At 37.6% G+C, this 14,384-nt stretch overlaps 1 protein-coding gene across 1 annotated transcript in view; it reads right to left on the bottom strand.

The window, feature by feature from the left end:
* arhgef40 (Rho guanine nucleotide exchange factor (GEF) 40) overlaps positions 1-12,634 on the bottom strand; it is a 49,091-nt gene extending 36,457 nt beyond the window's left edge. Inside the window, 12 exon segments of the mRNA XM_084406105.1 lie at positions 414-640; positions 814-1,158; positions 1,160-1,239; positions 1,241-1,356; positions 1,359-1,461; positions 1,463-1,503; positions 1,506-1,587; positions 1,589-2,082; positions 2,289-2,574; positions 5,681-5,788; positions 6,257-6,346; positions 12,500-12,634. Coding sequence (XP_084262231.1) covers positions 414-640; positions 814-1,158; positions 1,160-1,239; positions 1,241-1,356; positions 1,359-1,461; positions 1,463-1,503; positions 1,506-1,587; positions 1,589-2,082; positions 2,289-2,574; positions 5,681-5,788; positions 6,257-6,346; positions 12,500-12,502 — 1,975 coding nt within the window. The 5' untranslated portion in view covers positions 12,503-12,634.
* Positions 12,635-14,384: the final 1,750 nt, after the last annotated feature.

Below are 14,384 nucleotides of genomic sequence, written 5' to 3' on the forward strand. Positions count from 1 at the left end.
TGCTTATGCATAATTATAACCAAGCATCATTCATTATATTTTTTACATGGCTCCCTGCAATACTCAATTATGATTCTTCAATCGTGCCATCTAGTGGTCTGTTATTGCACACTATACAACGATAACACTGTTTAAACTGTCAAATTAATATTTTGTGTTTAATTATTTACTTATGTGGCAAGTAGCTCCATAATAAGTTGGATAATTATACAGTGGGGTATTGTATCACCCTGAAGAGGTTTCTTTTGCATAACAATCTGCTGACTGTACACTTTCCCTTAGCCTTGCCAAGCCCCATTTTAATAACCCCTAGGGGTTGTGCCCCCCAGTCTGGAAACCACTGGAGTAAGCAATGATTTACTTGTTCAGTGTGAGGCCACTGATAAGCATTAACTGTGCTGATCAGAACATACCTCTATCTTTGGCCTTTGACTTTGCATCTGTTTCTGCATCAGTGGCTGGTACACAGACTTTGCAATCTTTGGATAGCTGAGGAACATCCTCTGATTGGCTAGAATGGCTGATTGGGTGAATGGTTTTGCTCTGGGTCTTTGATATGACTTGGTCACCCTTGCCTTTATGTTGGACACGACCATTGGATTTGGCCTTCCCTTTGCCTCCTTTGGCTTTCCTTTTCCTCCTGTAGGAAAGCAAATGTATGTGTTCTAGTGATTCAAGAGATTCTGTATGGTTATAGTGGTATGGTATCGCTTGTGCAGGCAGTGCTGAGCACAGCAAAATGGTGCAAACACAAATATTTGAAGCATTAATAGAATTTCATATTTGGGACTATAAATGTCTACATGACCATACCTGGGTGCTCTGAATCCACCCGTTTTTACTTCTTTTCCTCTGGGACAAACAAAGTTATCTGACTTTCCAGCACGCTTTTCTCCCATGGTACTCATAGTACCTGATGGTGGCAGAATTGTATCTGTTTTCTCATCACTGGTATTGTCTGAATGTCTGGTTCTGCTTTGCGTACAACCTGATAAATCAGATGCATTGTTAAGGAAAGAATCTCGGTGGGATGTTGTACTTGTCCTAGATTGTCCAGATTGCTTGTTTATGCCTTCTGTTTCCTCATAAACAGCCAATGGGATAGTGCCATTATCTGCAGCATCGGAGGAATTTTTTACTGTTGCAAGCTCATGTCTACTGTTTAAAAGTGCTGTCCAATATGTTATCATCACAGCCACAGTGTGATCTTTGACTGTGGTCCTGTTGTCCTTCCTCCAAGACTCTCTGCATTGTTCTTTGCCACATCATTTGCATCTATGGAATGTCGCCTGCTTGAACCCCTTTTTCTCTGACCCTCTACCCAGGGCAGTGTACCTCCAGTCCCATCTCTCTCTTTCCTACCCCTGGCTTCCTCTCTTTGGCCGGATTGTCCATACAACGGGATCTGAATTCGAGACCTACTGTGTCTTTAGCACCTTCATCAGAGTCCTGAAACGAAGGGGGAATATGACCTCCTTTGGCGACCTAAATCAATGACACGTGCAAGGGCCGTGAGGTAGCCAAGTCACTGCAGGAAACTACACCATCCTTAGCATTGTTGTTGCTATCCCTTCGTACCAGACTTCCCAGCCCTAGCACCAGGTTCAGTCCTCCCATACCATCTCCCCTTCCCCTTTCGTAGTCGTATTGCTTTACCCCTCCGACACAGGGGTAATGTTTTGGTCTTACATATACCATGCATCTCCAGATAGCGCTGTTTAGGATCAGCACCACCATCTGGTCCTCCTCGGGGCTCTAGCAACTCAACATAATCTCCAGCACCATCACCTACAAGGTGGTCATCACTGCTTCTGCGCAGACATTCTAATGTGGCCTCAATCTCTGCCTCATTCCCATCTGGAGGCAAGTCATCCTCTTCATCCCAAGACCAGGAATCATGCTCTTCTGAAGATCCGCCCCAACCAAGGACCAAACCCCCTGATGACAAGTCAGTTGGGTCAGGATTGTCTTGGAGAGGATCGGATGGATTGTGCAGGAGTTTAGGATAGACCACCTCTTCCCATGGAATACGGACCACTCCGTCACATGTACTCACCAGACAGGTGTCCAAACATCCTCCACCTACATGGCAAGAAAGTTTGAGAAGAACTGAGAAATAGGCTCCGCCTTATGTATCATTTTAAAAAGGGAAACAAAAGCTTAAGACATTTTTTAGACAAACTAAAATTTTCTTATATGTGCTGAACCATTTTTTTTACCACTGGTCTCCCATTTCACCACTATCTACCCTAACCACTGGTCTCCTTATTCTTTCATTTTTGTCTTACCTTCTCTCTTGCAGCCACGCTCCTTGTTGATGCAATGTAGCCACTCAGAAGTAAACACCAGCGGGTGCTGTGACTCCGGCACTAAGACCTCCTGTACATTCCGCCCACCAGGTGCAAGGCACTTAAGAGCAAGGCGAGGACAACGTGTCGAGAAGGGGACCACCTGTAGGTAGAAGTCAGTACTACGCAGGAGTCTCCAGTCCAAAGTAGAGAGTTGTACTACTACCTTCTCTCCCAAACATAGTGGCCAACCAGAGTGCAAGAAGAGACAGCCTAGATACTGAGACTGAAAGGAAGAGAGAAATATTTCTTACTAAGCCTGTTTAATGTCATAGTGGACTAAAACAGTTGCATTAAAACCGAGCCTGAAATGTATCCAGTTTTTTACAAAACCTTAAAACACACACCTTTCACACATCTTTAAACCATTCAAACACAATAATATGGAAAAAAGGTCTCAATTTGGTACAGGCATTCTGAGAGACAATCTTCTGTGCACACAGAAATTTACTTCATTACTGACTATTACTTGTCTTCAATAAGCTTACAAGAGTTGTATTTAAATTAGTTAGGTTAGTATTAGTTTTTGTTGCGGTTTCAAAATAGTAATATCAAGAATTGTGAAATTCTAGTGCCAACTTATATTGTAGCATCGTAACAACCTTATTTCCAGCAAAATGATGCAACACAATCACAGCCAATCAGTACACATTTGGGGCCAGATTTACTAAACAGGGCAAATTAGCATGAGAGCGCAATTCCAAAAAAACGCAGATGGGAGTGGAAAGTTCTGCGAGTGATCTACTGACGACGCACACATTAAGGAACACAGACACAGCCAGATCATTTCCATAATGGCCAACGCAATCAACTTAGAGCAGTGCAAATTAGAGTCTGTTTTAAGACATGCTTATTTTGGGTGGTAAATAATGGCGCAAATACCAGTAAATTGACGAGCGTAACCCCTAGTAAATCACCTTGCGTGATTCATTTAAATACTCTCCTCCCATAAATTTTGCATCTGAAAGGGAAACTCCTACAAAAGCATTTGCAATCAGGTCAGCCACAAAAATAACTGTGCCTAGAATATTCTGAATGTTCCGATCCAATCTGACTTCTGACCTGTAATGCTGCCTGAATCATAATCATACAGTGTTCGATCGTTGGTCAGAGGAGAACTGGCCTGGTTTCTCCCAAGGTTTTTTATTTTTTTTATTTTTTTTATTCTGTCACCTAATGGAGTTTTGGTTCCCTGCCAATGTCGCCTTTGGCATTTTTCTTGCTTAGTTTGGTACACTTAATATTCAACAGTATTATTGATCTGCCTGCATTGACACCATTATATGAGATCTGAACAGAGCTGGACGATGACATCACTGTTTTCTCCAGAGCGGCTATATATATAAATGAACTAAATAACTTTTTTACGACAAAAATGAACCATCACTGAACTTACTTAAGCTGGACAATGACGCTATTTTCTTCTAGATCTGCTGTACAGCAGACACAAACTTTGTTGCATTATTTTCCTGTTATCACTGTAAAGCTGTAAAGCGCTATATAAATAAAGGTGACAAATTTTTCACTGCGTGTCTTTAGTAAATCCTGAAAGTAGTTTTTTTAACGCCAAATGAGAGTTTGCACTGGTGCAAGCTGTTAGTAAATCTGGCCCTTGATGTTTAATGTATAGTCATGTGGAGCAGGATTTTAGACCAATGAAATGTTATTATAGACATTTCTATCTAGGGCATCTAACCCTTAATTGCCAAGAGGCTGCTGCTGATAACTGCACATGGATCTTCTTGGCTAGTGCAACATTGCTCATTACCTCAATTTTGTCTGCATCTTTAAATATTAAATTCTGTTATATATATTACCACATAACTGAAAATCTAAACACCGATTCAAATGCTTTCTCTTCAGGCTATAGAGCCGATTATCCCATGACATGAATCCTCCTGATCCGTGATCACTCACAGGATCATGATTAAATTATGTTGAGGAATCCATGCCCCTCACCTCCTATATCATCCTCCCTTTCCTATTGAACCCCACCCTCTGCTTTATGGCCTGACATGTACAGTCATTATATAGTCATATCTTCATCCCATCTAAAGAATGATTGTGAAGTTGTATTCCTTTTTCTTTCAGTGAACAGCCCACAGTTTTCTCACACTGATATTCCCTTCCTACCCTTTTTCTCAATGTGCCCCAGTGTTCGTCTGTTTATCCCTCCCCCATTTCTCAACCAAACACTCCTCCAGCCTTTCTCAGGCTCTAGTCTCTCTCTTTCTCACACACACATATGGTAAGAATTACCATCATGACTCAGACTGAGGCTCTTGTCCCTGGCAGCTTCTCATAGCGACAATGAAAACAGAGTCGGCTGAGAATGCATGTGTGTCTTGTATTTATGCAAGTGTGAGAGTTTCATAGTGAACATTTAGCTTGTTTCTGTTTGGCTGCATATAAATAATTATCATGTGTGCGTAAATGATATTAGTAAGTGTTGTATTGCAATTGATCAGTAGATTTTTACATTTTTTGAAGTGGTTTCTAAGGTGTTCTGGGTGTTTGCTAGAGTTTTGTGGGGGGGGTTGTAGGAATTTGCTTACTGTCTCAAGCCAAAAAAAGCACATCTGATATTCTGGTCTCTTGATATGGTTCAGGTCCCTCATTCAATCTTAGGCTACGTTCACACCGTGAGTGCTCAGTTCCGATTTTTTTGTATAGCTGTTAAAATTGTTGTTTTGAATGTGAATTTACCAATTTACCCGCAGGCAATATAAAAAACAAAGACGAGGATGCGAGTTTTTAAACATTTATGATACGAGCCCTCATGTTTTGCTTGTCTATAGAGCTATCACTGTAATACTTATAAGTTCTGAAACATCACTATCCTTCCACTGATTACCTTTTGCAAATATCTTGATTACTTCAGGTATGTAAAATCTTTGAAGTGACTCCCATGAGCGCAGAAATGTGACGAATGTTGCTCTACAGTGACATAAAAGTCACATGAATTCCGATTTGACTGTTCAGACTGCATTGCAAAACATCTGACCTGTTTCGGTTTTAGAACCACATTTGGAAGGGGCCCAAATCAGAATTGAAAAGATCTGATTCCATGTGGTTTGTGCTGTTCACACTGTCATGAAAAAAACAGATTTTTTTTTTTGCAAAAAAAATTGGATTTCGGCCACATTTACCTGCAGTCTGAACACATATCCCTCTAAGTCTATGGGATTTTTAATATCCACCAGGCAAAAAGATCTTGGTTTGATCCCTTAAAAAATAAAATAGCGTGCCTTTCCTTAACAAACTGAAGTTTAATACTCTCTAAGTATGATCATTATGAGTAATAGTAATGCTTGCCGTAGCAGAACACTTACACATGCATGCTGTTGTAATCTATGCAGAAGATGCTTGGCAGGAATGAAGAAATCCAGCAGATATCTCAAGCTGTCATGTTGATAGGTGGACTCAAGTACGGAGAACACCTACATGACACAAACAAACATACGCTGTCATTTTAGAACAATTGTATGACTGGAAACTAAAACTAGTAAAAAAAAAAAAAATGTCAAGACAGAATGAATGTTGGCTTTATGAAGACTTATATATGTAGTTTTAACAATTAAGCAATGAGAACAAATTCAGAGTTTGAACTTGGTTACGAGTCTTGGGTAGTTTGAGGAGATTTTAGGTTTGGTTGCACTGGTAAATGTGGTTGCTAGGCAGTTGCTAGGGTGTTAATGATGTTGAATGGATATCAATAAATATATCAATTTGGGTATTCACTACATGCTAAACCATAAGAAAGGACAGTGCTGAGTTTGGTCGACATTGCTTGAAATTAAATTGTCAGAGATTGTCAATGAAAGATATGATATTGGGGATTTTTGTTTGTCAGCTTCAGGAAAACCAACAGCCCAATAAAGTGAGAAAGTAGAGATTGATGGTTTTACCTGAGAGAGGAGAGGAGGAGCTGTGCTTTCAAAAGGAGGATAGAGAGAGGATAGCGCCCCCTGCACACAGTCCTCAACCGCCTCTGAACCCTGAAACAGAGATTATATAAACAGAAGCTGACAAAGCGATTCACATGTTAGTCATCACAACCGACAGCTTGTTCTGCTCTTCCTCCTCAAAAACACAACTTCCTGTTTCGTGTTCCAGAGAGCATCTAAAAGTTCCTGTGGACCAAATGGTCATCATGACCTTTTTTCAACAAGAGAAATGAACTCAGAAACTGTAGGCCTATGTCTTGTGTCCCAAATAATATAGGCTGGCCAACTGTAAACTGTGAACTTACACTATGTACTTTGCCATAAAGTATAGAACTTTATAAAGATAGTGTCATCTCAGGTGAAAGACTTAAGGTCTTATAGTCTACTCGTACAACAAAATAGCATAAAATAGTGCAGAAGTATTTGAAATTGGGCATACCTACAGTAGTTTCCCCAACACTGACACATACGCCAGGGCTGTACAGTGCGACATATATAATGCATGTGCTATGAAAAAATCGATCTGTTTGGTGAATAAATGTACCATAGTAGCACGCATGCTATACAGTTTTGCTTGTGTGAAGTGAGAGTTTGTTGTGTGGTTAATCTACGGTTGCACAATTAACCAAAGTTAAACCAAAATTAAACCGAAATTGCGATTTGGCTTAGTGCGAATAAGAAATCACAAAGGCTGCAATTCTTAAATGAATAAATAAATATATGCGCAGAATTTCATGGTGGAGCACACCACTGAGGTCATCGATCGGTTTGCAGTAAATGCTGCTCCATCTTTTCAAGCGCTGTGAGTTTGATTCACTTATAACGTGCATTTGAAAAAGCAACATGCGTAAAACTTTTTTCAAAACTGTAATGAGAAGCGTTTGCAAAACAAAAGAGAACATTTAAAGGCATGCTTTTACTCCAAACGCACTTCAGTCGAGTGAAGTGTTTGAAATAACTTCTTTTTGTGATCTGACGTGGCTTTATGTCACAGAATGAGGCATAAATGATAGTATTTTATAGTAGGGTCTATACAGTGATAAAGGCTATGTCGATTAGCATTGCATTACAAATATACTTTATTCTTATGAAAATACTTAATATGTCTAGAACACAGATAAACCATATGCTGTCCCAATTGTGTGTTTATTGTTTATTGTATTCATGTTTCATTAGACAACCATCTCTATCTGCGTTTTATTCTGCTGCAGCGATCTCTGGATGTAGGGATTGCCTGGAATGTCATAGGTTTTATAATTATTATTATTATATTATATTTTGTCTTAAATACTCTGTTTTGTATTTTATTGTATTTTATAGTATTTTTTACTTGTGGTTGTTTTCAGAGATGGTAACAGACATCTTATGTTACAATTTGTGTGGCCTGTACGCACGAAAAAGATTTGGGTCTCATTCATGAAAAACTATGGTTTGAACCGTCCATAATTCCGTTCTTACATAGAAATGTGTTCTGCTTGTGTTTTATGAATGAGGCACACTGACACAAGCTCGAAGCCATCCTGAGAAACACAGGATGACCAATAAGCACACAAGTACACGCACATGAACATTGATGTTTATTTTACTACTGTTCTGTCGTCATAGCAACCCTGTACACTTTCCTCTCGTTTATTTCTTCACTCTCTCCTTCTCTAAGGAACTACTTCTAAGTATCATCTGACAACAATTATGCCGAAGCGTCTTCACAAACACACAAACACTCTCAAAAGTCTCCCACTCAGTGAGCACTGAGCAGTGAGTGAAATAAACAAAAGATGAGGGAAAAGAGAGAGGGAAAGTCAGCCAGGAAGGCCAGCATGTTAGGGGTGGTGGGGAGGGTGAGGAAAGAAAAACAAACCGAGAAGGAAAATGGCAGGAAAGTAAAATGAAAAAGAATGCAAGAGAAACATAATTAAAGACAAAACGGGGGGAAACTATGATTTTTTTGGATGAAAATGGGGGAAGGTGAACATGTCACATGAGGATAACAACAAATGAATGCACATTTAAGTCAGGCAGTATAAATGTTCGAAATCTAATCATCTTGTCCCGTGTAAGAAAAAACAATAGTATTCTCTTTCAGTTAGCTAGATAGGTCATGGCCAAACAACATGTTTGGTCTAAAAATCCATCATTTAAGCTCTGCTAGCTGTTTTTACATCCTGGGTCGACACCCCCTAAGAAATGTGTCTGATAATTCAGGACATCCTTAAGACACATTTTTCAGACAAACCCACAAGTCAATATTGGAAAATCTGTTATTTTAAACATCCTTAGTTCAAGTGTTTCTGAAAATTGTTGTGTGAATCTCTCATTGATTGTGAGGAGTTTAATGAAGTATTAATACAACTGAAAAATTTGCAATCTGTTTTATCAAAATTCTGAAATCATGCGTGCATGTGTGTGTCATTGTTATACTCAATTTCCTCTCTCTCTCAGCAGATCCTACTGGAAGATTCAGTCGAGAGCGAGAGATACAGAAAGAGAGATAGTGAAAGACAGACACTGCTGAAGAACAGAATGATAAAATCCAGATGCAGGCAAATGAGGGAACAAAAGAGAGGGTGAATGGAGGAAAAGAGATAGAAAAAACATATTCAGTAAGAACTCTTTCCTCTTTCTAAGTGGAACTTCACCCTCAGACACATCTGATCCAACAGTTTCTTTCGTCTTAAATCATGAAGTAAGTGACGTCTGCAACCGGTTTCTATTTGAAGACATTAGGAACTTAAACGTGACTAGCAGTCGTATCTCATACAGAAAGAAGTTCTAATGTAGGCCATGTTCGTGTGTTATATTATATAGACATCTGTGCAAAAAGTTGCATTCAAATGCACTAATATTCAAAAGTTTAGGATTGGTACGAATTTTCTTTTTTTTCTTTTTTTTTTAAAAAATCTCTAATTCTCACCAACGCTGCATTTATTTTATCAAAAATACAGTAAAAACAGGAATATTGTGAAATACTGTTACAATTTAAAATATATTTTTTCTATGTGAATATATTGTCAAATGTTATATACAAGTTGAGTTGACTTTTCAGCATCATTATACCTATTATCAATATTGAAAACAGTTGTGCTGCTTCATATTTTTGTTGTGACGCATGTTTATCAGGATTATCTGATGAACAGATAAAGTTTGAAATACAAGCATTTATTTGAAATATAAATCTTTTGTTAGTATATAAATGTCTTTACAGTCAATTTTGATCATTTTAATGTCCTCGCTGAATAAAAGTATTAATTTAATTAATAAAAAAATCTGACTGCCCCTAAACTTTTCAACGTAGTGTGTGTGTGCTCATTCACAATACAATGTTACATTTCCATACATACAATGTTTATACAATGTTTATTTCCATACTCACACAGATATATGCATTTAAAATCACGTCTATCCGACAAAAACAGACCAAAACATTGATGACTCATCCTGCACCGCACCAATTTCTGTCCAATGAGCAACCAATTAGCAAATGACAAATCATGGTTCAAGTCTGTGATGACTAAAGTCACAGTATTTGCAATGCAATGAGTAGGCTACTTTTGTTGCAATATGCAATATTACAGTCGGAAAACAATGTGTAAATTAAGAAACAACTGCATTCACATACTTGTGCTGAATATATTTAAACCATTTCTGGCCTTTTCATTGTGTTTGTGGTGCACAACTGACCTGTCCAATAAAAATTGTGTATGCATGTATCTACAGTGGCCCCGAGTTTTGAAACTCAAGCCTGCCTTGGACACTAAAATGTCTGAATGTCATTGCATAATAAAAACAAAGTAAGGGTCAACTGCAAACAAACAATGCTAGAGCTCCTCTGGACACTGACTTTGCTTTTTTTCTTCAATGTCTTTGAATCAGCTGGTGTTTTGCTGATTTTTAGAAGATGTAAGTCAGTTGTCCTCAAGTTCATACAGGTGTCCTTGCAAGTGCAGTTCATCACTTTAACTATGAACGTGTTCCACTAATCACCACAAAGAGGCACAACAGTTTTTTCTACATGGCAATGTGTTACCATTGCCATTGCCAACAAACTCTCTTTTTGTGAAAGGTTTTGCCTGTGCCGTCTTTAAAGTAAAGGACACTTTGGTTTGAAGTTTTGTTATCTAATGCAATGACATTTTATTATAAGGGTGGCTGAAGCATAAGATACAATTTGCGTGCATGTGTGTCCTCCTATTTGTTGTGCATTTCACTTCTACCCTAGCTTGTGTACTAATATTATTTATATTTATATATTTTAAACTTAGACATTGTGCACTATGAATTGCTTGTGACATTCTTCATTTGTAAATCAATTTGGATAAAACCATCTGCTATATTAGTGTACGAGTTTGTAAGTGTGTATTGATGTATTTTTCCGTGTACTCTCACCTCTCCCAACTGAAAATGAATCATCTGCCTCTATTTGAGGTCTTATGTGGAAAATGCAACTTCACCCAAACCACCATCACGTCTTTTCATTTCTCTCAAAGTAAAACAGTCTCCCTCTCTCTGTCTCTATATATCCCAGCCAGACTGCTCCACCCTGTCCCACACACACCAAACACTGGCAGCAGCTGAAGTCACATCAGCATTCGGCCCTCATCTGCCTCAGTTTGTTTTTGTAAACATGCCAACAGATGGACAGTAACAAGCGTCTGTGGGTGTTTGGGACTGATGCAGGACGTCCAGAACACCGCAATAACCTCATTACAGCTGATTAACACTATTATCACGTATTATCTGTGTGTAATGAGCTCACAGAGCCATTCAGTCACACTGTGTTAAAGTCATGGAAACCAATTACAATATTTAAAATATACCATTCTGTTTGTTCTGTTTATTCCTATCCTTTTTTTAAAGTATGCAATTCTGTTCATATAATGCAATGATGATTGAGAGACGTACAAATAAACAATCCTCAAAAGCCTGATGAATCGTATTTGAAGCTCACATTTTAAAGGCTTTTCTAAAAGAAAGAAATGTAAATCGGCTTACCAATTCTATTATTTTTGTTTCACTACAGACTTCTTCCATTCGTTGAACTTTACTCTTAATAAGTTAACTATTCTGCTATCAAATTACTCTATTCTATTAGTTCAACTTCCCTTAATTCTATTATATTTATTTTATTTTTACTACTCTTTATGTTTTATTTCACTAATAATCTTGTCCATTCATATGGAACTATGTGAAAGTCATGGAAACTAATGTTGTTTTGAACTATAAAAGTTGTTTTATTTCACTATGCAATTTGGTTACATTCATTAATTGTATTTTATCCAGCTGTTCTATTCTATTAGTTCCACATTCTCTAATTCATCTATGCACTTATACTATATTTGCTTCAAGTCAGACTTATTCAATTATATTCAGATACTCTAATCTATTCATTAAACTTTACTCTTCTAATTCATTTATTAAATAATTCTATTTTATTGGTTTAACTAAACCAGTATTCAACAGTTTCATCTAAATTACTCTATTATATTAGTTTTACTTCACTCATATTCTATTCTATTCTATTCTATTCTATTCTATTCTATTCTATTCCATTCACATGAACCACGGTCATAAAGAAAGTCCAGAAACCATGAAGTCCTGAGTTTGATAAACATCGGTGTGTCCTACATTTTTTTCCTCATAAGTTCAGAAGAAATGAGGGGGAATTCCCACCTTCAGTTTTTCCTACTGTATTCTTATTTACCATAGTATCCATGGTTTCTTTCCACCTAGCCTAACTGCAATATTATCAGCACTGTAAAACCGTAGTGCAATAATATGGGGTCTCTTCAGTGTGAGAAGCTTTCAGAACCTTTTTGTCATTTTATTTTGACCACCCCATACATTAAACTGTAGTAGCAGAGGCATTTTGACCAGCAATGTGGTACATTTCTGTGAGGACGTATTCCTACTGTCGTTTCAAACAAAAAAGAGACCGAGCCCTTTTAAATACAGCTATGAATGAAGATGTTATAGCATATTAAACGAAATTATGGACGAATCATCGATTCCAGCATACCCGAAGTAAAAGTTCCTCTAAAAAGTCCACATTAAGGTCGATTTTGTAACTTTGTATCAGCTATCGCACCATTTCTGTAACAGCCTCTTTAAGATTAATCGTGTTTTTTTTATTATTTTATATTCGTTTTGGATAAAAAACATTGCTAATTATGTCAAATGTAAACATTCCTGAAAGACAACTGGACTCACCATCACTTCACGCGACCGTCCGGACTGACTACATCTCTCTTAATTCTGTTTCTGAACATCCACATCGGACAAACGACCCCTTTGCTCGAATTTAACTTTCGCTTCGGTGTTTCTCAGTCTGAAGTTTTGTGAAATGCGGGAGTCTGATGGTGGAGGGAGGGAGAGAGGCATGTCAGTCCCTCCCATCTGCTGAACAAGAGCTACAGTGAGTCGCAGTCATTCTTTCCACTGTCCTCCACTGCCATCATCTGCATAAAGAAACACTGACCATTCTGATTTACTCGAGTTTTGTAGTTGATCAATATGCATTTTGTACATTTATTAGCCTATTTTAAAACTGCCACATTTAAGTAATTTCGTGTCAGATAATTTGCGACCACTAATAATTGTGTGAAATTTTGACACGGTGGAATCTCCTTGTAAATTCACTGATTTAGATCAATGCTGTATGGCACAAACACTTACCGTTATTTAATAAAAACATGAGAAATGTCTCCATCAGGTGGTCAACAGTAAAAATTACATTATGGAGAAGAGAAATATGCTTAACCTTAAAGGGGTCCTTGATTCTGATTTAACTTTTTTACCTTTAGTTAGTGTGTAACAGTGGCGGCTGGTGCAAAAAAAAGCACAAACAAACTGAATTATTAATGCAGGACTGAATGTAGGCTAATTGATAAATAATCATTTAACAGCTAATAATGTATTATTACTGCTGAGCTAAAAATGGAAAATTCAGCATTTAAAGCATGCCATAAGGAATAGGGTTGGGCAATAGGCTATAGCCAAAAAAAAAAAAAGCTGTATTTTTTTGGGCTAAATGGCGATGTATGGTATAATCTCAGTATTATTACTTTTTTTTATTATTATTTGAATTAAAAAAGATCTGAATAAAAAAAAAAAAAAAAAAAAAAAATACATATCCTGATCAATATTCTCCTACAATGTTCATATTGAAGGCCATGACAACAAAGTGAATGTAACCTCTATTATGTGCAAAAATGTCAAATCACATTACATTCTAACATTGTATCATTACAATCTAAAAACAAAATAAATGCTTTTTAAAGACGTTAAATTCACTAAACAAAAAATGAAAATAAAAACAAAACTGTTTTATTTTTAAAAGTAACATACATTTCTATAGAAAATTCTATAGGCCTAGCACATGTTCCAAAAACAACAAATATTCAACAACAAATATTTAAGCAAAATATATTTATATTTTAGTGTTAATGTATATTTTTGTCAGAATTATTGCGCTCATATTCTATTGTGCTCCGTCTGCGGCGCTCGTTCGCGGAGCTTGCTGAAGGCTCGCCCACTCCTTACAGCAAAATGGAAATATTTGCTTTACTTTCGAACATTTACAGATGGAGAATATGTCCGTGAAATGTAAGTTATGCACTGAGGTAATTATTGGATGTCACTTCAGCTTAAAGATTATCAATAGAGGTATATTTGTCCCCACTATTCGCTGCACAAGTTAAGGTTGAGTATGATGAAAGCATGTTAGTGCTAGCCCTCCCGGAACCCATAGAGAATGCATTGCAGTGCCTGCAGTTCAAAAAAAAAAAAAATTCTATGTATGGAAGTCTATGGGAAAACTCTAGACCTCTATGGGAAGATTCTCAGCCAGAGTGAAATCACCCAAAAAGAGTCGGTACTCCACAGAACGTGACTTGACGCAGATTGGAGGCAGAGACGGCTAGTAACTCTGTGGTTGAATCATGGGCTGAATGTGATTGAAAAGTCCCTTTCGCACTTTGGTGGTGGTGCGTCGCCCTATCGTCATTATGAAGAAACCGCCCCTGGTGTGTAATGTTGCTGTTTGAGGATATACAATCTGTAAAGTGTGTATGTTTGACTCTCAAAGTTCAATGCA

Source organism: Rutilus rutilus (genome assembly GCF_951802725.1).
Source record: "Rutilus rutilus genome assembly, chromosome: 3".
Taxonomy (NCBI): Eukaryota; Metazoa; Chordata; class Actinopteri; order Cypriniformes; family Leuciscidae; genus Rutilus; species Rutilus rutilus.